This window comes from Vombatus ursinus, unplaced genomic scaffold (genome assembly GCF_900497805.2).
Source record: "Vombatus ursinus unplaced genomic scaffold, bare-nosed wombat genome assembly UNPS02000749.1, whole genome shotgun sequence".
NCBI classification, from domain to species: domain Eukaryota; kingdom Metazoa; phylum Chordata; class Mammalia; order Diprotodontia; family Vombatidae; genus Vombatus; species Vombatus ursinus.
The window spans coordinates 26,352,731-26,378,934 of NW_020940527.1; the positions used below are offsets into that span (position 1 = coordinate 26,352,731).

General features: G+C 44.8%; 1 protein-coding gene across 1 annotated transcript in view; it reads left to right on the forward strand.

Annotated features, from left to right (window-relative positions):
* SLIT1 (slit guidance ligand 1) overlaps window positions 1-26,204 on the forward strand; it is a 241,458-nt gene that overhangs the window by 202,601 nt on the left and 12,653 nt on the right. The window contains exons 23-31 of the mRNA XM_027859881.1: window positions 5,042-5,113; window positions 6,563-6,634; window positions 7,599-7,670; window positions 16,765-16,928; window positions 19,777-19,901; window positions 20,197-20,294; window positions 22,863-23,002; window positions 23,604-23,697; window positions 25,490-25,627. Coding sequence (XP_027715682.1) covers window positions 5,042-5,113; window positions 6,563-6,634; window positions 7,599-7,670; window positions 16,765-16,928; window positions 19,777-19,901; window positions 20,197-20,294; window positions 22,863-23,002; window positions 23,604-23,697; window positions 25,490-25,627 — 975 coding nt within the window. The remainder of the gene's footprint in view (window positions 1-5,041; window positions 5,114-6,562; window positions 6,635-7,598; window positions 7,671-16,764; window positions 16,929-19,776; window positions 19,902-20,196; window positions 20,295-22,862; window positions 23,003-23,603; window positions 23,698-25,489; window positions 25,628-26,204) is intronic.

Consider the following 26,204-nt stretch of genomic DNA (forward strand, 5'->3'; position numbering starts at 1 on the left):
CATAGCATTGGAGGATGGCAATGGAAGGGGGAGGTGATAGGCTCCAGACTCCATCCCCTTTTACCAATCCTCTCCTCTCTTCTCCAGAGTTACTCCCTATACCCTCTGCGAGCTCCCACTGCCTCACTGCTCCCAACTCTCTGCTCCCACTCCATACCCTCATCCCTCTCTGGCTGAACCAACCCTCATTCAAACTACTTACTGTTCTTTTGCTCCACGAACTGACCCAGTCATTCTGCAAATGCTCCCTCCTGCACTCCCCCACCCATGCTTCTGACTTACGACCCACGCTGCCCCACAGCTACTTCCCAGCACTCTGAGACAGACTCCAGAGAAGGTCTCTGGATGACTGGCAGCTGTGTGCCCCCGAAGGCCAGGGCACATAGGTGCTTGTTACTTCTTTCCTTTGACAGTTTACATGGCACAATCTCGAATCACTTGCCATAAAATACCAGCCTTCATAAACACTATTCGGCAGCCGCAGAATGAAGTTTTACATTCAATTAGCAATCAGTTTGTGAAGCATTACGTGCCAGACCCTCTACTAGCTGCTGGAAACCCTGCCCTCCAGGATCTTTGCATGGCCTGGTGGTGTAGGGAATCTTGACAACTCATTGCTAGTCAAATAAAGATTTACTGGGTGCCTGCTATTTGCAAGGCAATGTGGGGGACACACTCCTAAATGATTAGCCATGAAGGTAGAAGTATAGAGAGAATATTCTAAGTCAGAGGTTCTCAACCTGGGGTCACAGACCCCCAAGAGGTTAATGGATAGATTTCAGGGAGTCTATGAACTTGAATGGGGAAAACATCACATTTTCATCTTCTCTGACCTCTACCTGAAATTTAGCATTTCCTTTGATCATAGAGGTTGGCAACAAAAGGAAGGCATTCTGAGAAGGAGTTCAAGGGTCCCTCACATGCAAAGTTAAGAAGCTTTGCTCTAAGGATTTGTGATTTCATCATTGTGAATGTTCTCTTTCCTGAGGCAGGATTTGAACTCAGGTCTTCCTGACTTTGAGTCCATTGCTCTGTCCACTGCATCACCCACTACCTCTGTAAATATATGGAATTTGTTATTCCCAAGACGGGCTTGGATAACTCCATAGAATCATAGAATCTTGGAGTTGCAAAGAACCTCAGAGGTTGCCTGGGCCAACCTCTGACCTAGGATAGGAATCCTCTCCACAGCATCCCTAACAGGCCACCCAGCCTTCTCTGGTACACTTCTGTGGGTGGGAATGCAATACATGAAGACTCAGTGCATTTACCTGGTGGATACCTGTTATTGTTTTAAAGTTCTTCCTTTCGTTGTGTTAAAAACTACCTCCTTGTAACTTTCATTCATTGATCCTAGTACTCTTGTGGGCAGCGAGGTGGCACCGTGGATAGAGTGATGAGCCTGAAGTTAGGAAGGCCTGAGTTCAAATTCAGCATCAGACACTAGCTCTATGACTCTGGCCAAGGTACTTAACCCTGATTGCCTCAATTTCTTCATTGATCCTAGTTCTCCGTCCCACAAAGAACAAGTTTACAGAACATCTCCTTTCTTTTGTGCTGTGATGCCTAATTAACAATCATGCCCCAATTCTTGCTGCCTTTATCTTTTTATTCGGAGGGTATAGTTTTTTTTTTGTTTTGTTTTTACCAATATCTAAACAGCAAAACTTACTACAGAGATTCTTTTTGAGATGTTTTGAAGAGCCTTGAAGAATGTCCCCACTACTGATTTTGAATGCCTTTGTTTGCCATCAAAAAAGAAAAGAAGGGATCGGCTTAAAATTCCGTGGAAAGATTTTTTTTTTTTAAAGAGACCTGGACCATCCACGTAATCTCAAAGGAGCCCTTCCAAATTATTTTTATGGGCTTCCAGTGAAGTGTGAAGAGCTCTGGTAGCTGCCAACAGAAAGTCAAATAAAGTGATTTAACAGCCCTTCCCTTTTCCTGGTGACCTTTACTAGATGTGATACTAAACAGCTGCATTTGTAGCTTTGAACCAATTGGAGAGGTAGGATAAGATGAAAGGGCAAAACGTTGGGTCAGCCCTTTCTATTAAAGATGCTGCTTAGTGGGGAAAAACAACATCAATGTTAGCACTGCTGTTACCAATGAAGATAGACATTTATTGAAGTCACAAATCTGAAATTTCTTTGATAAACTTTTTATGTGACCTGGGCTATCCAAGTAATCCCCCCAGAACACTTCTAATACTACCCAAATTATTATTAATTTGACTACAAAGTCTTCAATGTGTTATAATAATTATCATTTTAGTTTTAAGTCAAATTTATGAAGGGGGGAGTTAAATGTTTTATGTCCTACATATGCATGTTGTAGTAGTACACTGGGATCCCTGGTACAATCAGTGTGTACCCTAGTAGGGTCAAGCTATAATAGAAATAGGGACCACTAAACCATCTGTGAAGATCCTTCTGGGCTGCATATTGATGTAGAAACCCTCACGTATTTATATATTTATTATTTTAAGATCAGTATGTCAACACGTTAAAATTAGATAGGGACTGCATTTTCATCTGGGAGTGCTATGGCCACATATGGCCCACTGGCCCCGTGTGTGAGAACTCTGATGTACAGTATGTTTTTGCCCATTTTCTTAGACAGTGGTAGCAGGGTAAGTTGGAAAGAATACTGCCCTCTGACTCCAGAGACCTGAAATGGTTGAATCCTGACTCTGCCTCTTGTTATGTGACTTTGAACAAATTATTTGGGCTTTAGTTTCCTCATCTATAAAACGAGGGGGGTTAGAAGAGATGATTACAGAGGGTCCTTCTAGCTCCATGAGCCCACGATCTCTGGCTTGGAACATTGTTTTACTACTTGGGATTATTAAAGGGATTTATAATTGTTGTCATGACATTTATGATGTACTATTGGTCGCAGCTATGATTTCTCTTATATGATGTCCTTGGTCAGGAATTGTTTTTATGGCTTTCCAATGAAGTGTGAACAGCTCCGTTAGCTGCTCACGGGATGTCAAGCAAAATTGATTCTGATATTATTCCTGTGGGAAAATAAGATGAGTCTTAGAGTGATCCACTTTATGAAGAAATTTTTAGAAAGAAAGGAATGGGAGCAAAAAGTCAGGTCTATATTCCCTCATGACATGCCTTGTGGGTATTTCTTTAATGCTTGTTGAATGATGGAGTGATTCTTTTAGGCTAAATATCCCCAACTCCTTTGACTCATGGTCATTCCCAGGCCTCTCACCATCCTGGTCATCCTTGTTTGTACATTCCCCGGCTCCTTTATGTCCCTAGAACTGAATGCAATATACCTCAGATATGTCTGACCTGCTCAGAGTATAATGAGTCTATTATCATCTCTTATGATTTAAACACTGCTGCAGCCTAAGGGTGAATGAGCTGCTTTTTTTTTTTTTTTTTTTAAGCAATCGCATTACATTATTAGCTCATGTGGAACTTGTGGTCAGCTAAAACTCCATTTTCCCCCTTCACGAATGATTACAACATCAGACCTTCCCCTTCCTATTCTTGCGAAATTGAGTTTCTGAAGCTAAATGTAGGACCTTAAGTTACTACTCTTAATTAATAGACTGAACTTGAAGAAAACAAAAATTTCTTTAAAGCAAAAAAAAAAAAAAGATTATAAAAAATAAAACTAGGCAGTAAGCTCACTAGAAGTGGATATGCCTACATACATATTATGTATGTATGTATAGGTGTACACACATACATATATATCCCATGGTGCCTTGCACATAGCATAGTAAGCATTCAATAAATGTTTATTGGCCATGATAATTATGCAGATATCTAGCAGTACATTTGTTTACCCAATATTTAGTCCAAGTTAGTGGTTGTCCGTCCATTCATTCCTCCCTGGGCTATGTTTCCTACTTTTAATTGATCCTGAAGACACCCATGATTCCTCAGCAGTTCCAAGGAAGCTAATCCTTTCATTTGTAGAAGAAGAAAGAGGAGGAGGAGGAGAAGGAGAAGGAAAAGAAGAAGAAGAAGAAGAAGAAGAAGAAGAAGAAGAAAAGAGCTAGAGCTAGGCAAGGGAAATGAACAAAATCAAATGAGCAAGACAGATGTAGAGACAGATATGAAGAAAGATGGGAAGGACAGACTTTATTAGATAGCAGTAATAATAGCAATAATAAATGCTGATTATTGTTAATAATTAATATTATTAATAAATGCTGATATATTGTTACTGATACTTATGAAGTGCTTTAATGTTTTTAAAGCACTCTTTCTCTACGTCATCTCATTGGAGCCTGACAAGAACTCTCTGAGATAGATAATTCAGGTTCTATAATTCCCACTTTACAGCTGAGGAAGGCAAGCCTCAGGGAGGCTGGATGATTTACCAGTCATAGAGTCATAGAGCTCAAAAGCATCAGAAGTGAGATTTGAACCCAGGTCTTCCTAACCCAGAGTCTAGTGCTTTATTTCCCATGCCGAGGAACGGAAGAAATGTCTGGTAGCCAGGGCTAAGATGTTAATGGAACCACACAGGTGCATACCTGAAGGGGGTGTGGTTCTGCTGTGTCTTCACCAGCCATAGATTTATTGAATTTTAAAAGTAGGACATTCCTTAGAGCTCACCTAGGCCAGGGATGGGGAACCTACTGCCTCGAGGCCACATGTGGCCCTCTAGATCCTCAAGTGTGGCCCTTTGACCAAATCCAAACTTGGCAGAACAAATCCCCTTAATAAAAGGATTTGTTCTGTAAAACTTGGACTTGGTCAAAAGGCTGCACCCGAGGACCTAGAAGGCCACAGGTTCTCAACCCCGGGGCCTAGTCCCAATTCCTCATGCATAAACCGAGGACCAGAGAAGGGGGCATTGGATTGAGCAGTGTGTAGGTCATCAGCTGATACTCAATCCCTTGGTCTCCTCCCATTTACCACCAACAGGTGGCCCCTTGGGTGATAGGGCAGCATTGGGCAAATGATAGGAAAGATGGTGGCCAGGTGATACTGGGTCCTCTCAGGCTCTCCTTGCAATAACTGGTTTCTTTCTCTTTTCCAAATGATACATTTGTGTTTTCCAGGGACCTGAGTAACAATAAGATCGGCTCCTTGAGTAATTCCTCCTTCACCAACATGAGCCAGCTCACTACCCTGTGAGTACCACCGGGAACCCTTGGGCAGGGCAAATTTGCCGTGGTTTCTAGAAAATCCACTTGTCTGTTCTCTGTACTTGTTTTCCCTGGCCCAGTCTCACTTCAAACAGTTAGCATATAGGTAGGTCAGACCTATTTGGGAGTCCTCTTCTCGATGACTGTGTCTAGCCCAGAGCCCGGAAAGTGAAACTGAAGTTTGCCGTCTGTGTTGGCTGTTTCCAAACCACCCATACGTTCTTCTTTTTCATTGCATTTCCTATTTTTAAAAGGTCTTAGTGATTTTCCTTATTTCCATTTGGAGCCAACTATTAAGAAATAGTGTCTATGAACATGGTCCAGCTCATTAGCAGGCTTAGTTAGTATGTTAGAGCCCACTGACAAGTTCTGGTTATATGCCTGGCGCTGGCTGAAAGAGATAGAAAGATGAATAAAATACATTCCTTCTCCTCAAGTAGCTTATAATCTAGTGAGCACAGCCGTTAACAAAGTTGCCAGCACCTGAAATCTGCTGGGAGAATTTGAGCAGCTACAAATTAAACAGTTTTCCTTCTTCATCTCGTAGTCTCCTCCTTACAGCTAAGAGCCAGAGAACAGATTGAGCTTAATTTGTTTATCTTTAAATCTGTCTGAAATCGGAGAGATAAACCAGGGACAGACAGTAGGGTGGTGACAGCAGGCGGGAGGAATTGAACAGGAAAGCGCTGACCACCTCTTCTCCTCTCTTCCCTCTTCAGGAGATTCCTGTCTAACCCATCTATCTACTCTGTTTCTTTCCTAAGCCCGGAATGTGCCTGAAATTCAGAGAGGGAGATAAATGGCCATTTTCTGCCATCATTGACAGCATGTAGCTACCCCACACCCTTGCACAGCCTATGCCGATATGAAACAAACACCTGGCATTTACATAGGGCTTCCAGGGCTGCGAAGCACTTGATATGCCAGTACCCACACTCGTCTTCCAGAGGGGTTACCCAGTTACCTGGGCCCCATTTTAAGCATCTGTGGTATTTGGGCAACTTGGTACTTCCTCAGCTGTAATGTCTTACTCAGATGGGAAGGAGTCATTGAGTTTCTTGGAGGCTGTCTCCATAGCTGGCAGGCATCCATTGGAGATCTTGGCAGTGACCATTGTGTAAACTATCAGAGGGTGCTGACTCCTTTGTTTGCATACAGTGTAAATACTCTATCTAGTTTAATACTTCCCCACTGTTTGCTCATTCATTTAACTCTGTGCCCTTAACTAATAACATCTGTTCCCCTGTCTGCCTTAGATTTCAACTTTACTGTGTTTAGCTCTTCAGATAATACCACTCCCAGGTAGATGCTTTGTTTGAGAAGGAGGAGGAGGAACACACGAGAAAAGCTGACCCCTTGAACCCAGAGACATTACATGTGTCATGTGTGACTCTTCTGTTACAGTCTCTGAGTGCTTCCTTTCCCTCTTCACAGGATTCTCAGCTATAATTCCCTCCAGTGCATCCCGCCACTGGCCTTTGAGGGACTCCGTTCTCTCCGGCTGCTGTAAGTCCTTTCGGTTCCTCTCTTCTCCTGGATGGTCCACCCACTGAGAAATGATCTTCTCACCCGTCCAGCTGGGAAGAAATGAGCCCTTCCCTCTAGACTTCTAGCCCAGCATGGTGGTCATGGTTAGAGGACTGGCCTTGGAGTCAGGAAACTCTGTGTCGTTGTGCTTCCAACTCATACAAGCTCTGTGACTCTGAGCAAGTCATTTAACTTGTTGATGGCCCTGGCATTGCTGTCTAAGACTTTAAGTCACAGCTGCCAGGCTGAATCAGTGGAGATGAATGAGAATATTTTGGTCAGAAAGGTGATGCCTGCATTAACTGGCACAAAGGATGCAGATGTGGGTTATTAAGGAAAACTCAACTATGTTTCCTCCCTTCCCCCTCCCCTCAGTGGTACAAATGCATGCCTTCTTTAAGGAGCTAATATCCTCCTTACCCTGGGGAAAATGATGCTGTAAAGAGATCACATTTATAGAGTGCTTTACACTTTATAAAGAATTTTCTTCAAAGCATTTTCCTAAAAAAAGGTCAGAACAACATCCCTGTGAGGTAGTGCAGGTGTCATCTCTGCTTTACAGGTGAAAACGAAGCAAAAATGAGGCTCAGAGGCACCAAGTAACTTGCCTAAGGTCACACAGCTAATAAATGTTGGAGCTGGTATGGATTGGGATGAGTAGAAACCAGGCTGTTGAACAGAGACCCTTCTCTAAGCCATCCCCCCAGTCCATGACACTGTGGCCCACCAGGGGACACCCATGAACAGGGCAGATGTCCTCCTTAGAGCCCCAGATGGGGGCATTCTTGTGACTATACACCAGCAAGTCCCAGCTCGTCAGAAGACTTTAAGCCAGCCCCTTGTTTCCAGTTTCAACCACCAATCACCTGTTTCTGTATTTCTGCAAATTGGTGGCGCCTTTCTTCTCGGGAATGATACCAACAGTAGCTTGTTGTCTCCTCAGATCTCTCCATGGCAACGATATCTCCACTCTCCGTGAGGGCATCTTTACTGACGTGACCTCCCTATCTCATCTGTAAGTACCTCACTGCAGATATTCCCTATCCTGGGTGCCCCTTTTGATTTTTAAGCAGAGCTTTGGGACCGGGGCAAGAAAAATTTAAAAAAATAATAATACTAATAGGCATTTTTATACTGTCTTAAGGTTTGCAAAGTGTTTTTCAAGATGCTATCTTATTTGATCTTCACAAGAACTCTCTGAGGTGGGGGCTGTTATTATCCTTGTTTTACAGATGAGGAAACCGAGACACACTTGTCCAGGGTCACAGAGTAAGTGTCTGAGATAGGATTTGAACTCAGGTCTTGCTGACTCCAAGCGCAGCCAGCATTTTAACCATTGAGCCACCTATTCTGCTTGTCCAAGTTATTCAGCTCAATCCTGCAGGTACATATGGAGTGCACTAAACACTGAGGAAGATACAAAGATGAATAAGAAATGATCCTGCCCTCAAAAAGCTTATGTTTATTCATTCCAAGGTGTAGCGCTGTGTGAGGAGCCAGCTCTGGAGGTACTGGGGGCAGGCAGGCTTACTGTTAATTACCCAGCATCCCTTTACATTTGTAATTTCCCACAGACCTCTTCTGCTACCAGGCAGTTTTAAATTTTTTTTATTAATTTATTTTGATTTATCAACAATCACTTCCATAAGCTTTTGAGTTTTAAATCTTTTCCTCCTCCCCCTCCCCGCCCAAGACAGTGTACAATCTGATATAGGCTCTACATATACATTCCTATTTAACGTATTTTCACATTAGTCATGTTGTAAAGAAGAATTAGAACCAATAGGAGGAACCACAAGAAAGAGGAAACAAAACAAAACAGAAGAAAAAAATAGCAAATAGCATGCTTCGATCTGCATTCAGACTCCATAGTTCGTTCTTTGGATGAGGATAGCATTTTCCATCATGAGACTTTTGGCGATGTCTTAGATCCTTGCATTGCTGAGAAAAGCTAAGTCTATCAAAGTCAGTCATCACACAGCGTGGCTGTTACTGTGCACAATGTTCTCTTGGTTCTGCTCACTTCACTCAGCAGCAGTCCATACAAGTCTTTCCAGGTTTTTCTGAAGTCCGTACCAGGCAGTTTTAAATGGCTTCTTTGGAATACTGTTCGGAGAATGTTTTCTGATGAGGCAGGAAGTCCTATTTCACCCAAGACATATAAGCTTAATGGGACTTATGAGCCGGGGGGCAGAGGCTGAAAATATAAATAGCTTCTCCCCTCCTCCCCAAATAAAATTCAGAAAAATTCACAAAAGTGATGAAGAGAAACCAGGATGTTTGGGATACATTCAACTTAATTCAGACATTTGAGAAGCACTGAAGTTTTACAAGGGACAAGATAGGGTCCAAAGCTAGAAGAAACCAAAGTGCCTGCACTTTAGTGGCTTATAATTTAATGGGCTATGGGGGCGGGGGGAACATCCACAAAGGGGAAAGTTGAAAACAGAACAGAATATGTGTTAGGTGTGTTAGGTGAGGTTCAGAGAGGGAAGTAAGAAGTGGATGTCAAGGAAGACAGATGTTTCTTGGGTCTGCTGCTGGAGACAATTAGAAAGCCTGCATTCTACCCCTGCTACCCTTGCCCTCTCTGGTCATTGCTTTCTCCAGATGTAAAATAGGAATATGTATGTATGTGTGTGTGTGCGTGTATGTGTACACATATATGTACACCTGCATATGCATGTACATGCACACACCTAGGTGTATATGTATATATAGGGCAGCTAGGTGCCTCAGTGGATAGCGTGGCAGGCCTGGAGTCAGGAAGTTTTATCTTTCTGAGTTCAAATCTGGCCTCAGACACTTACTAGTCACTGGGCAAGTCACTTCATCCTGTTTGCCTCAGTTTCCTCATCTGGAAAATGAGCTGAAGAAGAAAATGGCAAACCACTCTAGTATCTTTGTCAAGAAAACCTCAAATGGGGTCATGAAGAGTTGGACACAACTGAAAAACAGCTGAACAACACATACATACATACATACTCACATCCTTTAATTCCCATGTTACAGATGGAGAAAACAATGACCAAAGAGGATAAGGTGTATTGTGTGTATACATACATACATACATGTACATGTATATATACATACACACATACATGCTCACATATACTATTTTACAGATAAAGCCATGAATGGAGATGGTAAGGTGTATTGTGTATATACATACATACACATCTGTACATGTATATGCATACACATATACTCCTATTTTACAGGTAGAGAAAACCATGAATGGAGAGTACGGTAAAGTATATTGTGTGTACACACATGCCTACACACATGTACACATATACACATACATGTGCGTTGCATTGCACGTACACACACATATACTCCTATTTTACAGGTAGAGAAAGCCATGACCAGAGAGGGTAAGGTGTGTTGTATGTATACAGACATACATCTACACACATACTCTCATACACGTACACGTGCACACATACACACATACGTGTACAACATAAACTCATACATGCACATGTACACACATATACTCCTATTTTACAGGTGGAGAAAGCCATGACTGGAGAGGATAAGCATAAGGATGGCAGGCATAGATTTTAGAATTTAGCCAGGTCTGAAGTGACTCCCTCACGGCTGTTGACTCCCAAACCCCTGGCAGAGCTGTTTTTTCAGAATCCTGCCTCTTCTGGGCCAGGCCACAGTGCCTCAGAGAGCTGGCTGCAGATTCCCCATTTGTGTTTCTCCAGCTCAAGCCTCCTGGTTTTAAGGACAAAGGTGTCTCTGGCTCCTGAGTGGGTGCCCTGCCTCCCGGGTTGCGAGGTCATTAGGAATTCTCCCCGATGCCAGGCTGTGACTCTGAGCAGGTCACATTCTTGCTCACCACCACAATTAACTCCCCCACCCACAAAATGGAGCCTGTTCTCTTAAGTGCTGATTCCCAAAGGCTCCCTGGCTCCACGCAGACGCCCCCACTGTCCTTCTGGGCAGTAAAAGGGGGCGAGTTCCAGTTGCCATGCAAACTTCTGGCTGTGTCTTTCTTGAATTGGGTCTGTGTTTATGACATTTTTGAATTGACATAAAAATTGAACAATAGTCAGGGACATTGTGCTTCTGTCCCCAGCTTCCAGTTCAGAGGCTAAGTATTCAATTTTGCATTTTGTAAACAGAAAAAAAAACCCCACAGAGACAAAGACAAACAGAACATCCTTTTGAGTACACAAATTCCATCTGCAAATTCAAATTCCTTCTTTGGAAGAATTAGGAAGGTTGGTCAGGAGACAGAGCCAATTTAGGAGGAGCAAATTGATAAATATGGATGATACAGAGTTGTTCAGATGTCATTTTGGAGCAGGTTCCCAGAATAACCAATCAGCTTCTTGGTTGATTCTGTCTAAGCCTGGTCACAGAGTGCAATCCTTTATAGAGATTTCTGTGTTTTGGCTCGTACAAGGGTGTGTCAAAGAGAAAACACAGTTATCTTCCACAATACTTAATCTAGCTTTAAGAATAAAGCAATGCTCCTTATATCTAAGGACAAAAAATAAACAAAAACCAAGCTAACAAAAAGCAGTGGGCTGGAGAAGGAGAGAAAGGAGGGACACAGAAAGGAGAGAGAAAGGAGAAACAGAGACAGAGGGAGAGAGAGACAGAGACAGAAAAAGAGACAGAGAAGGAGAGACAGAGAGGAGAAAGAGACACAGAGAGAAAGAAAAAGAGACAGAAATGGAGAGAGACAGAGACCAACAGAGGGGAAGAGAGAGAGAGACAGAGAGAGACAGAGGGACAGAGACAGAGACGGAGAGAGACAGAGAGAGGGAGAGTGAGGGGGAAAGAGAGACAGAGAGAGAGAGAGAGAAATTTATTTGGAGTTCAAAGAAACCCTAGGGATCTGCTAGTCTAATTTCCATATTTTACACCCAAGGAAACTGAGACCAGAAAATTGATTTACTCAAGGTCATGCAGTGAGTTGGAGACAGAGGAGTGGAGCCTTGGTCCCCTGCCTTTCAGGCCAGGGCTCTTTGCATGGCCCCATTTTGCCCCTGTCCTTACCTCTCTGCTCAGTTTTCAGAGGGCTTGACGGTGGTTTGTGGAGGTGGTGGAGCTTTGCTCCAGACAGATGCTTCTGTCCTCTGTGTCAGGAACATGGGAAGCAATAAAAGGCGAGGAAGGCCAGGAGGGTGAGGGGATGGCTGAGAAAGGGAGGGGACTTGGCAGACGGGGGCGCTGTTCTGTGCAAATGCTTATCAGGTCCCATCCTAGGAAGGTGTGTGGGCGTGTGCACGGTCACACGGGTGGAGGCCAGTGAGAGATCGGAGAGTAAAATGCCCGGAGTAACAGTATAGAAAAGGGACTTGGTGTGGGATAGTCACAGCCACTGATTCTGCACAGGCTTCTTTTAGGACTCTTGGGATGGGTTCTCCCTTTGCACAACCACCCAGACTCCTGCACGGAGTTCCTAAAATCACCTCGGTTCCCTTGTGAGGTGCCCAGGACGGTATGTACTGTTATCTCCTCTCGGCAGAATAAGATCTCTCTGAAGGAAGAGTCTGCTCTGTTTTCTGTCTTTGGATCCCTAGTGTCTCGCAAGGGACTTTGCATACAGTTGATGCTTAATAAATGCCTGCTGAATTGAATAAAATTTGTTTTCTTCATTTTGTTTCCTTGGGATTGAAAGGAAGGTGTTCAACAAGTGTTACTACCTCCTTGCTATTTGCAAGACACACAGTAAGAATGTCATATCTGAAAACAGATAATCACATATAATAACGCTAGCTGACATAAATACAGAGCTTTATAGTCTGCAAAGTGCTTTACATCCATTATCTCATTTGAACCTCAGAACGACCCCAAGAGGCAAGATCTATCATTATTTTACAGATGAGGAAACTGAGACTGACAGAGGTTAAGAGACTTGCCCAGAGGCACATGGCCAGGAAGTGTTTGAGGGCAGAATTTGAACTCAGGTCTCCCTGATTCCAAGTTCAGAGCTCTTTCCCCTGGATCTCCTTTTGTCTTTTCAAGAGGAAAGATACAGTTTGAGGGGAAATAACTTGCCAAGGTCTCATAAGCCAGCCATTGAATGGGAGTGAAGTCCAGGACTCCTGGTTCCTGATCCAGTGTTCTGGTCACCACGCTGACTTTAAATACAAATGTTCCATTTTGTAATATTATTTTGGCTTCAGTTTTCCTACTCTTTGCCCACTGACAAGAAGAGCTCTCTCTCTCTCTCTCTCTCTCTCTCTCTCTCTCTCTCTCTCTCTCTCACACACACACACACACACACACACACACACACACACACACCCCCCAAATACCTTAAGATTTACACAGAGCTTTCCTCCTCACACCTCAGTGAAGCAGGTAGCCTAGTAGATCATAGGCTCCCATGACTTGACACGGACATGCTCCAGCAGAAGAAGCAGCTGTCCATTGCACAGATGCAGCTGTCGTTGTGGCCCAGATTCATGATAGCCAAACCTTTCTGTCTTTCTATGTTCAATGCTTTGGGCAACTTCGATGTGTGGGTCCAGTACTTTAGGGATAGCCCAGCATTCCAGACTTCCCCAGGGTCACAACCCCTCCACGGGAACATGAAGGCAGACCCACAGGGAAAACTGCTCGGGAACGTAGCCTAGGAAGGTCAGAACAACAGGGTATTTGAAGCCGAGACAAGTGAGGAGGTGTCCAGAAAACTACATGGCCACCCTTAACAAGATAGTGGGAGGACTGGAAATCATGCTGCAAATAGTTTGGCTTAAGGAATAGAATGTTTACCTTAGAGAAGAGAATTTTTTTTTCCAGGGGAGAGCGGACATGATATATGTCTTTAAGTACCAGAAGGCCTGTGACAGGGAGAAGAGATTCACCGTGTTCTGCAAGGTCCCAGAAGTAGAAATTACAGAAAGGCAAACAGGCTGAAAGAAAGGGCACATTTCCTACCAATTAGAGGTGTCCAAAAGTCAAATGGACCACTTAGGAGGTAATGGGGTCCCTTTCACCATAGATCCCCTAGTGAAGGCTGCATGATACTGTTGGACATGTGGTGGAAGTGAGTTCTGTCCAGATATGGCTTGGACTAGCTGGTTTCTTAGGTTACTTCCAACATGGAGATTCTATAACCCATGTAACCATATTGCTCTGTGGCCAGGAGCTCTTATTTGGAAGGCTGTCTTCCTTCCTTCCTTCCTTCTTCACTTTCCTTTAGGCAACTAGGTGGCACTGTGGATAGAATATCAGACTTGGGAGTCAGGAAGACCTGAGTTCAGGTCCTGCCTCAGATCCACAGTTAGCTGTGTGGGCATGTCCCTTTGATCTCTCTGTGCCTGTTTCCCCATCTGTAAAGGATCCAATGAGAAAACACATGCAAGAAGGTCTGCAAACCTTAAAGATCTATATAATTATTTCTCTATTTCTCATTGTTTCTCTCTCCCACTCCCCCATTCCACTCCCTACTTCCTTCCTTGCCCTGCTTCACCCCCCCCCCATTTACCTTTTCTTTGCTGGATGACTTATCTCTGCAGCCACAATATAATGAGCCCGGTCATAAAATGCCAGCAAAGACGCCCTTTGTCTCCCAGATCTTACATGGTTCTTTCAGGTATTTCTGGCCCAGAGAGAGGAAATGGAGTCCCGAGACATAGTGCCTAAAGCTGCTGCCTTGATACCCCCAGTGCTAAGTTCCTGTGGAGCATCAAAAAGACCCTTTGAAGCAGCAGTGATTATTGGTGGGAGGTGAAGATGATCCTGGGTTGACTTAATTATCATTATCTGCCTAATTTAAGTGTCGTGGACTGAAAGCAGAATCATAGGCCTCTTAGCAATGGTTCCCCCAAACTCATTCTCACTGATCTTGAATCATTTCTGTTCCATTGACAAACAGGCCAGGGACCAATCTTTTCATGGCACAACAGGAAGCATGTTGAGTTTGGACTCAGAAGACTTGGGTTTGAATCCCAGCCCTGACTTTGGAGGAGTCACTTAAGCTCTCAGTTTCCTCTGCTGTAAAATGAGGGTTTTGGAACAGGTGACCTCCAAGGTCCCTTTCAGGTTGAACCTTCTGATCTTTCCAGTTTCAGAATCCTCAAGAGAGGCAATCTGGTGGAGTGGAGAGACCACCACATTGGTGGTCAAGGGAATTGTGTTCTTATCACAGCTCTGCTATCCACTAGAAGTGTGCCCTAGGAAAAATTACTTCATGCTTCTGGACCTCAGCTTCATTCATCAGTAAAGGAAGAAGGCTGAACTAGATGTCCTTTGAAGTCTCTTCCACCTCTGACATCCATCTAGAATGTAGAATGCGGCATGAGGGGTTTGCACTGGATGGGGGTATTCTTCCAGTAGTATTCCCCTCACCTCCCTCAAAGCCCTTTAATACCTACCATGAGTTTGATGTGTAGTAAATTCTCAATGAGTGCTTGTTAAATTGAACTGATTGCCTTCAGGTGGATATAGATAAGCTGAGGTACAATTTTGAATAGGTCCTTCAGTAAATCAGAGAGATTGAAGTGACAGTCCCTCCTTGGGTGGGTCACTTGAAGGAAGGTATTCCTTTCCCAATGACTGACTTGACCAAAGCCTGTTTGTTCAGGTTATCAAAGGGAGGGTTATATTGGTAACAGAATATATCCTTGGCAACAGATATATATATATAGATATATATGTAGTATATATATATCTATATATATATATACACTATATAGTATATATAATAGTATATATACTATATATACTACTATAGATACTATATATACTATGTATGTACTATTAGTATATATATATATACTATTATACTATATATACTATATATATATATATACTATTAGAAGCCGGAAGGGGCTTCAGATATCATCTCATACATTTACCTTCATTTTACAGATGAGGAAACTGAGGCCCAGAGATGTTAAGTGGCTTGCCCAAGATCCACAGCAAACTCATGGAGGAGCTGGAATTAGAACCTAGGTCTCTTGATTCTCAGTCCAGTGCCCTGGGCAAAATAGCAACTGTTAGCAGGCCAGATTAGAACACCAAAGGCTTGGTTGACACTGCACTGGCCATCAGGGCTAGGGAATCTATGGTGGGTGCTTGTCCTGAGTCACTGAAACCTCCCAGATTCTTGGATCTACATTCCTATCCCACACTGGAGGATTTTCCCATCCTGTTAAGGTGGCTGGAGACCCCTGGTTCTGTTTTCATGGAAGGGCAGCAGACTCTCTTCCTTGGCCACAATCTCAATAGATTACAGATACTGTTAGCAGTGGAGTTGGAAAAACCTCCCAAGCTTGAACCACCATTAGAGATGGCTTCCGACTCCCAGGGCCTCCTACTGCCCCATGTTGGAGCTATGTGTGTACATGGCTCATCTAGTGCAGCAACCTTGCACATGAAGGGAAAGGGCTGTATCTTATAAATCTTTGTCTTCTCCATGGGGCCTAACACAGTACCATGCATGTAGAAAAGCAGCAGCACATGATGCATTGAGTGCTGGCCTTGAAGATGTGGTTGGGAAGACCTAGTTTCAGATATGACCTCTGGTGCCTATGTAGCATCTTAAGAACAACAACCAAAAAAACCCAAATGATTGATTTCACAGTCCTTGGAAGAAATGTTAACTTTCTGGAGGGAAGGAAAGCATCCTTAAGTATCTTAAGGAGCATCACAAGGAAGCAGGATTAGAATTGTTTTACTTGGTCCTAGAGGTTGGTACCCAGAGTAACAAGTATAAATTGAAGATAGTAGCAAATTTGTTCCATAGAAAAAGTCATCTAACCTCTCTGAGCCTGAGTTTTCTCATCTATACAATGGAGATAATAACGTCTGTAGTCCTACTTCCCAAGATTGTTGTAGCGTTCACAGGAGATATACTGATAAAGTTCTTTGTAAGCCTTACAGTGTCCCATGTCAGGTGGTAGGAGAGATGGGTAGCGCTGTTTGCTGAATGGATGAATGAATGTGCTGTTAATTCTCAGGAACCGTAATTACCCAACTGCAAAAGGGGATGGACTGGGTGACTTCTCAGTTCTGTTCGCTCTCTGTCGCTCAGTGTTAGTGTCCTGACGTTCCAGATTCAGATTCTGGACTCAGTTCTGATACTCCGGGGCTCTAGGATTCTCATGCCAATATCTCTGCCCTCTTGGTCGCAGGGCCATTGGAGCCAACCCACTCTACTGCAACTGTTACCTTCGCTGGCTCTCCAGTTGGGTCAAAACAGGTTACAAGGAACCTGGCATTGCCCGATGTGCCGGACCCCCCGACATGGAAGGCAAACTGCTCCTCACAACTCCTGCCAAGAAGTTTGAATGCCAAGGTGAGCTTCTCTCCTTTCTCCTCCTTGAGTGCCCACTTGTTCTGATTGCCCAAGGCTTCTCTGCTTCTCTAGTCCTTTTCTGTATTACTGGGGCAACGGTCTAGTCTCCAGGGAGTCTGTCTATATGTACCTGCATACTGCCTCCAAAGATGACCCTCACGTGGCTCAGGGGGCTTTCTTATCCTGGATCCAGCAGCTGTCACAGATGGAGTTGTTCTTAATCTTTTTATCTCCCTGCATCACCTTGCCAGAGTGATTTGTACACAGCAGTGAATAATACCCACATGTTGAAGTTCAATGATTTGCTCGAGGTTGGGCTGCACCAACAGCCAGGTCTCCTGCCTTGTGGTCTAAGGCTCTTTGAACTATGGAAGGGGCTGGAGAATGTTGTAAGAAAAAGCTGGTCCTGAAGGATGGGTCTGATTTAGGTAGGTTAGAAAGGAAAGGGGAGGGCATTCTGAGGAGAGCAGAGCACAGGGCTGGGCATGAGCTTGGTCCATAATGGGGACAATTGCCCTGCCTGAGGAACTGCACGGAACGGATGGAAGGATTTGTATAGGTTTTGAACAAAGCCAAATCACCCCCGACTGTGAAAAATGGGCCGAGAAGACCTTTGTTTTAGAAGCAAGGGATGCTTAATATGGAGACTGCTAGTCTGAAGTAGTCTCTAAGACATAACTGGACTTCTTTGAGGCAGTTTTGTAGAATGACTGCCCCATCTTAGTTCTTTTGGCCCCTAGATTTCCATCATTAGAAACTATCATCTCTCTGGGGTCCCCATAGTTCTACCATTAGGTGTCCTGGAGTGGACTTGGAGCCAGAAAGAACTAGTTTTGAATTCTGCCATAGGTACGTCCTCGTTGGGTGACTCAGGTCAAGTCACTAACCCTCTCTCAGACTCAGTTTCCTCATCTGTCAAATGAGAATAATAATATCTATTATCACAACCCCTTACGTGGTTGTAAAATAAAAAATGCGTATAAAATGCTTTGTAAACCTTGAAGCACTACATAAGTCTTGGCTGTTATTATAATTGTTAGCACCTATGGTCCCACCGTTAGTACTGATGGTTCCAGCATTAGCGCTTACAGTCCTCATGGTACCAGACTCAGTCCCTGTGGACCCCCCCCCCCAAATTTCACTTAGAAGCATTGGGGATCTCACCCATTATGGGTCTGGTCCCACCATTAGTGGCTGTGGTTCCCACAGCACATTAGCATCTATGGCCCCCAGGTTTTCACTATTAGTATGTATGGTGTCTCTGGCCCAAGGCCCATCACTAGTGTCTAAGTTGGCAATGGTTGCATCTCTCAGAAAGAAGACAGGGAGGGGTGAGATTTCAGGTGACAGTTCTTTCCCAGAGAGAGAGGGAGTTCCGTTAGAACCTAGCTCCAAGTAAGAAGGGAATGATAAATTATTGATGTTATTTGTTTTACAAATTTCACCTTAATTCCTCAAAATATCCCCTCCACCCGGTGGCATATTCCTTATAACAGTAAATTAAAAAAAAAATAAAAGCAATTGGGCAAAACTAACCAACACATCCACCAGACCCAACAGTGTATGCCATATTCTCTGTCCATGTCCTTCACCTCCGCTGAGAAGAGAGGAGGGTGCTATCTCAGATCTCTTTTTCCAGGCCCAGTTTGGTTACAATTATACAGTGTTCAGTGGGCTGACTCTGGGGATAAGATCTGGGAAATGGGGTTCAGAGAATGGCAGAGTAAGGGGTGGGGCCGATGAGGAGCGAGGTCTGGCTCTTCTTACGTAGACAGACATTAGCTTCAAAGACTCAAATGACTGTTACTGCTGCCTTTTTTTCGTTACTTTAAAACCTTGTATATTTTTCCTGTAGATATTAGTAGGAAAATCTCTTAGAAACACCTAAAGAAGGGCTGCATGTGATTTTAGGATTTTGGCAGCTGCTGTACCCTACAACCTCCTACTGTAGCCAAAAGCTTTGAGTAGTAATGGGCCAAGTCCAGAAAAAGGGTAATGGTTGTGAACAGAAAAGAAAAAAACAGACAGCACAGCAAGCGCTGGAGCTTACTGGTAGAAGAAAAGTCTGTGTGAAGGGAGGGGAGGTTTCAGGTGGCCCATGGTGGTCTCATGACTCTCCTAGCCACCGACCTGCTCATCAGTGGACAGCAGAACACAGCTGCAGAACTGTTGGCCTCCCCCGACCACTTTCACTGTTCCCAGCTCAGAGACACGTTGGCCTCCGTCTTGTGTCCTTCCTGGGTGGCTGGATTTCTATGGGAGATGGATGCTCCTTTGGAGTTGTTACAAACAGTATCTCCAGATATTAGTCTTTGCAGTTGCTCAGTCGTTTTCAGTTGTATCTGATTCTTCCTGACCCCATTTGGGGCTTTCTTGGCAAAGATACTGAAATGGTTTGTCATTTTCTTCTCCAGCTCATTTTACAGGTGAGGAAACTGAGGCAAACAGGGTTAAGTGACTTGCCTAGGGTCACTCAGACAATAAGTGTCTGAGACCAGATTTGAACTCTGGAGTCTTCCTGGCTATGCACTGTGGCACCACTTGGCTTCAGTCAAAATACCAAAGAAGGGCTCTATGCTTCCTGAACACATCTGTGCTTGGAATGTATTATTTTTTTTTTCAGGATGAGCATTTGCAGGTTGGTGGCTAAGGATGAGCCAGAGGGAGGGCGATGGAAGAAAGGAAAGTCTTTTTCCCTAAGGTGCTCCCAGCCTATTTCTGTGTTGCAGGTCAAATACTCCTTCCATCTGCGACATACTAGCTAGGATTCCAAGAACATAACAGTGACTTTCATTCTTGGGACCCTCCAAGGGCTTCATAAATTCCTCTCCTGGTCTCTGTCGCTCAGGTCCTCCCTCCCTGGCTGTGCAAGCCAAATGTAACCCCTGCCTATCCAACCCATGTCTGAACCAGGGAACCTGCCAGAATGACCCCTTGGACTCGTATAGATGTGCCTGCCCCAGCGGCTACAAGGTAGGCAGAGACGGGCATCTGGTACAGGCCAAGTCATTGCTTACATTGCTCCAGGCATCCTGTGGCGGAGATCTGCTGTGATCCCAGAGCTGGGACAGGAGGGTGACTGGGGACTGGGTGGGGGAAATTTCCATAGTCTGCAGCCTTTTCAGGTCCCACCTTCCGCTCAAACTGTCTCTTTAGTCTTTCCAGATCCTGTGTCTCCCTGGATTTACTGTCTCCTCCTCCTCCTCCTTTTCTTTCTTCTTCTCTTCCTCCTCCTCCTCCTCTTTCTCCTTCCCCTCCTCTTCCCCAGGGCAGAGACTGTGAAATATCACTCAACAGTTGCTCCAGTGACCCCTGTGAAAATGGCGGGACCTGCCACTCCCAAGTAGGAGAGGGAGCCGGGTTCACGTGAGTGCCCAGAGGGTCTGCTTCCTCCCCAGGACATCCTGGGCAGGTAGCGGCGGGGTTGGCTTGTGGGGAGGAAAGGTAAAGTAGTTCTCTGATGGGGGTTGGACCAAGGAAGGGCCATGTTCCTGGAAGGACAGATGATCCATAACCTGGATAGACCCAAAAGACCATGGAGGACCTGAGAGTCTAGTCTACCTATGATGGGCTCCTGAAAGGGGGGGCTAACTAGGATTTGCAGACGAACTTAGAAAAGAGGAAAATTAGGGAGAGGGCTGGGGGAATTCCACTAGAGAACAGAACAACAGCATGAAGGGAGCAGACCATCTTTAGGGCAAACATATTTATGTGCCTATCACTACATGTGTGATACTGTACTTGGCAGTGAATGGCATGATTGAAGGAGAAGGTAGGTGCCCTCATGCTAAAAACATGGTGCTCCCCTTTGTCCCCCGGATCAGAGAGCAGGATGGCTCTAGCCAAGCTCATTAAGAGCATTAGGTTCCCTAGAGAATCTGGCACCTAACAGAGCTGCCCATGAGGAGGTGAGAGCAGGCCAGGTCCAGGCCATGAATGTCTGATGTGCATCTGATGTGAGATCTTGATGGGAGCTGGGAGTGGAGGGCCAGAAGTAGTAGTGGCCTGGGGACTTAGCAGGTTTGAGTTCCGATCCTGGCCTTGCTATAAACTAGCTGTGGGACCTGGAACAAATTATTTCCCTTCTCTGGACCTCAGTTTCCTTCTCAGTGAAATCAAAATGTCACACTGGATGGTTTCTAAGGTCCCTTTATGCCCTAAAATCCTAATCCAAAAATTCTCTTCTCTTTGATCTGAGCCCCTCAATCTTCTATCAGGGTTATCCCTGATCTATCAGGAGCAAAGTTGTGTAGGAGCCAAATGCCGTGTGCCCAGCTGGGGCATCTCAGTGCCTTCCCCCTCTCCAGCCTGGAGTCCCAAGGCTGTGGGCCTTTCTGGGGGAACATAATTAGTTTCTGAAAATAAATCCCCAGCAGGGAAAGAACAAATGGGCTCTCTGGAAAACGATGTTGAATCAAGAAGCAGAGATGGCCAAACCTGTCTCTTCAAACCCAAATTACCAGATGTAAAAAATAAAATGCTAAATGGCCTCTCTTGCCGTTGCCTTGGAAACCCAGCATCCTTACAATAGACATAGATTCTCCTTTGGGGTTTGGCAGAGCAGCTCGATCAACGCCTTTACCCTGTCCATCTCTCACACACAGTAAAAAGGCTCCCTCCCTAAGGCTCACAGTGGTTTTTGGATCAAGATGCAAAAATGTCAGGGCTGGCTTAAGGCAGACTGGTCACGGAGCATGAGAGCAGTGGTCAGGTCTGGAGTTTAATCTTAAGTAAGAGCTTAGTGGCAGTCACAAAAATTTGACTAGAGGTTCAGATTTTTAATGTGGTACAGTCAAAGACAGATATGAAGGGAAAGGAGCTTGCTTCACATTCTTGGCTCTGCCACGGATGACTTGTGTGGCGTTGGCCAATTCACTCATTTCTCTGAGCTTTAGTTTTCCTATGTCCAAAATGGGGGTGTTGGAATAGACGAACTCTAAGGTCCCTTAGACTTACACATTCTGATTAAACATTTGTTGAAGGACTGGAATGAAAGACCTTGGAGAAACCACATAGTTTGGTAGACGTTTTCAACAAAGTAGAAGCCACCATGACTTGTTTCCTTCACTCATACTGTAAACAGAGGCAGTGTATATGTGTGTGGGGGCAGGGAGGGGTGTTGTGGGAGGGAAGACAGAAAAGACAGAAGAGCTCCATCCGCTAGGAAATGAGGAAGAACAGACACATACAAACTCAAATATTTAATTCTACTGGGTGGTTGTTAGCAACACGCATCAAAGAGCACAGATCTTCAAGCTGTGAGGAAACTTAAGAGGGCATCTACTCCAAGCACCTCATTTTACAGATAACTGAGGCCCAGAAAGGAGAAAGGAGCTTGTCTGGTTATCACCCAGGTTGTAAGCAACAGAAGCAGGAACCAGTCCCAGGCCGCCTGACTCTCAACTCAGGAATAAACTTGCAGTGTTACATGATACACAGAGCACTGGTTTGGTAGCTTCCACGCATTAGTACTGTCCAGTGTTCTGGAGCATTAGAACCAGAACAAGAGATAAGAACGTTAGGAAGCACCTCTGGACTCCTACCCCCATCATAGGAGGCACACCTCTGACTCCAAAAGTGGGGTTGACTTAAGAATCATAGACTTAAGAGTTGGAAAGGACCAACTCTTCATCTCGTCCAACCCCTTTATTTTACAGATTAGAAAAATGAGGCCCAGAGAGGGAAGATGACTTGCCCAAAGTCACACAGCTACTGAGGGGTACCAGTGAGACTAAACCCGGGGTTTCCTGACTCCTAGTGCAGATCTTGCTCTGGTGCATCACTGGCAGGATTGGAATTGGTGTCCAGAAGGGGGGCCTCAGCTCTGACTGGGAGAACAGTGGCATGTCCGAAGGAACAGGAAGCAGGAAGTGAGCTAGAAACTGAGACTTCTTGCTGCCTGGAAGCTGACCTGCTTTTCCCCGTCCCTTGCAGGTGTTCGTGCCCAGTGGGGTTTGAGGGGCCAACCTGTGGGGTGAACACAGACAACTGCAGAGATCATGCCTGTGAGAATGGGGGCATCTGTGTGGATGGCGTCAACAACTACACATGTTTATGCCCCTTTCGATACACAGGTGCCACCTTCCTGGGAGAGAAAGATTGTGTGTTTTGTGTCTGTAAACATTAAGGGGGAAAGGATAAAGGGATAGAGAACACATCTTCAGACAAAGTAGGAATAGAGAAACATATGAAATGGAGGGCTTGTTCAGACCCCCTTAACTTTTGAGCCCCCTGCTCTTCTTAGCCTACAATATAGGAAACGATCAAACCCTGGCAACTGTGTAACTTTAGCCTTGGTGGGGATGGGTCTGGTTCCTTGGGTCTCAAAGTCTCTCCTTACCCCCCAACGGTAGCAGGGACTGCATGTGGCCTGAGGTGGCCCTGCTTCCTTACAGGGAAGGCAGACTGGCACAGTGTAAGGAATGCTAGGTTTGGATCAAGATCCAGGTTCAGATTCTAGCTCTGTCACTTTCTACCTCTGTGACCTTCAGCAAGTCACGTATCCCCTCTATGTCTGAGTTCTCTTGTCTGTAAAAATGAAGGGGTTGGATTAGATGATCTCGAGGGCCCCTCCCAGCTCTATTTCTATGGCCCTGGGATTTGGCTTGGGCCAGGGAAGGCCTGGATTAATAGGGACTGTAAGGTCGGCGTCCTGTCTTGTCTCTTTCTCTGTAGGAAGGGCCTGTGAGCAGTTGGTGGACTTCTGTTCTCTGGACTTAAACCCATGTCAACATGGTGCCAAGTGCGCTGGCACCCCTGAGGGGCCCAAGTAAGTGTTTCCCGATCCACGGGTCACCTCCCTTCCCTTAAATGTGCCCCCCCCCTTTTCCTACCGTGGTATTGTTGCCAAGTCCACACGTCAGTCCAGCTACTAACCAGGATAACAGACAAGGGTTAACAGAATCACAGAATTTTAGAATTGACCTGAGCAGTGATCTAGTCCAACCCATGCTTGAAAAAAATAATTCCCTCTACCATATACCTGCGAATGGCTTTTGCTTAAAAAAACCACATTTTTGGAGGCTGGAGAGCAATTGAAGGATGGCACCCATGATGTTAGAGAGCCTTGAGGTCATGCCATATGAAGACTGGTCAAAGGAACGGGGATGCTTAGTCTGGAGAAGAGTTAGGGTGCCCATGATATCTGTCTTCAGTTATTTGAAGGGTTGTTATATAGAAGAGGAAGATAATATTTTTTTCTGTTGAGGCAGCTGGGTAGTTCAGTGGATAGAGTACTGGGCCTGGAGTCAGAAAGACCTAAGTCCAAATACGGCTTCAGTCACTTAGGAGCCATATGACCCTAGGCAAGTCATTTAATTGGTCTGTCTCAGTTTCCTCAACTGTAAAATGGGGATCATCATACTGCCTACCTCACAGGGTTTGTTGTGATGAGCAAATGAGATATTTGTAAAATATTTAGGATATAGAGCCTGGCACAGAGTAGGCACTTAATAAATGCTTATTCCTTCCTCTTTCCTGCTTGACCCTAGAGGGTAGGGACTGAGATGAAGTAACAGACACATTTAGACCCGAGAGTCATCCAAAAATAAAACAGCTGGGGTTGCCTCTGGAGAGAGAGAGTTCTTCAAGCAAAAACTGTATGACCACTAACTGGGCATTTTTAGAGGGCATTATTGTTTAGGCATGTGTTGGACTAGATGGCCAACTTTTGGGGTAACTTTTAATTCAGATTCGATAATAATTTTTACTTGGTTATTTTGTAGAAAGGAGAGGCCCCAGGAAAGAAAAGCTAGGAGCAAAGAGTGGAAATTTTAGGGATTTTAGCTCAATGTGAGGCAGTGCGACATGTTGGATAGAGAGATGGGCTCGGAGCCAGGAAGACCTAAGTTCTGGTTCCTCTGCCGTGTGCTGATCGGGTGACCCTGGGCAAGGCCACTGAGCCTCTGGGGCCCTGGGCCGGTGGAGTCAAACTCAAATAGTAAACTGTAAGTAGTAATCCCCATGGGCTGCACGGGGACTTAGTCTTTAAATGTCATTTTAACTACGTTTTATTGTCTTTTTGTTTATATTGTTAAATATTTCCCAATTACATTTTTAATCTGGTTCTGCCCCTAGTTTTTGACACTTCTACTCTAGGCAATTATCTAAGCCTATGAGAACACTCCATTAAAATGTACTCTCCTTGAGGGCAGGACTGGGGATGGGAGGGAGTGTATTCTTTGTATCTCTAGCACTCTGTTCCTGATACATGGTTGTTGACTGACTTTACTGTAGAGAAGGTGCTGACCTACTTTACCAGGATCGATGAAATCACGGGTCTAGTTCCTATCCTAGGACTCTCCCCAAATGGAATTGAACCATAAATGAAGCTGAAATCCTGCCTCAAATACTTCCTATTAGTTCAACCTCAGTTTCCTCATCTGTAAAATAGGGATAACGATAGCACTTACCTTACCGCATTGTTATAATGATTAAATGAGAGAATACTTATAAAGCACTTTGCAAACCTTAAAGTGCCATATAAACACCGGTGATGATGATGATGGCGATGGTCTTAGCTTTGGAGTAGTAAGTAAATCTGGAGTTTCCCTTCTGCCTAGATGTGAATGTGCTCCAGGTTACGTGGGTGACAACTGTAGCATAAACTACAATGACTGCATAGACCATCAGTGCCAGAATGGAGCCCGATGTGTAGATGAAGTGAATGGTTACTCTTGCCTTTGTGAAGATGGATACAGGTAAGATTCAGGGGCCCAGAGGGTCCCGTCTGTGTTCAGAGTGTCTGAGCCAGAACCTGAGGAAGGGGCAAGTAAGGAAGTCCACAATCCCGTATCTCAGTGTTTTCCCCTCGGCTGACGGCACTGTGCTAAGCCTAATGATTTTCTGGCGTCAGAAACAGGACGCTCTTTTTGTCTGGGATATACCAGCTTCTTCCCAGTCAAGGAGACAGCACGAGAACTAGAGAAATTCTTCAGTTCCATAATTGGTTCAATTAAGTAAGTGCCCTAGGCATTGGAGATACAAGGATAGGTGGGGCATAGCTTCTGCTTTCGCCAGCTTGTCATCCAATCTTGGGAAGGGAACTCTTCCATACTTTGATGGATCAGTGGCTACATTGGTGTAGACTGCCAGCCAATCATTCCTCCTCATGCTACGCAGTTCTCGTGCATTTCCTCCCCCAAACCCTCCATAGAGGATCTTCCTGGTATGCTAATGGCCTTCTTCTATGGGAGGAGCATTGGCGTGTACCATTTCACTATCCCTCGATTATCCTTCACTTTTTGCTACAGTATCAGTCAGTCCTCCTCCATTTCT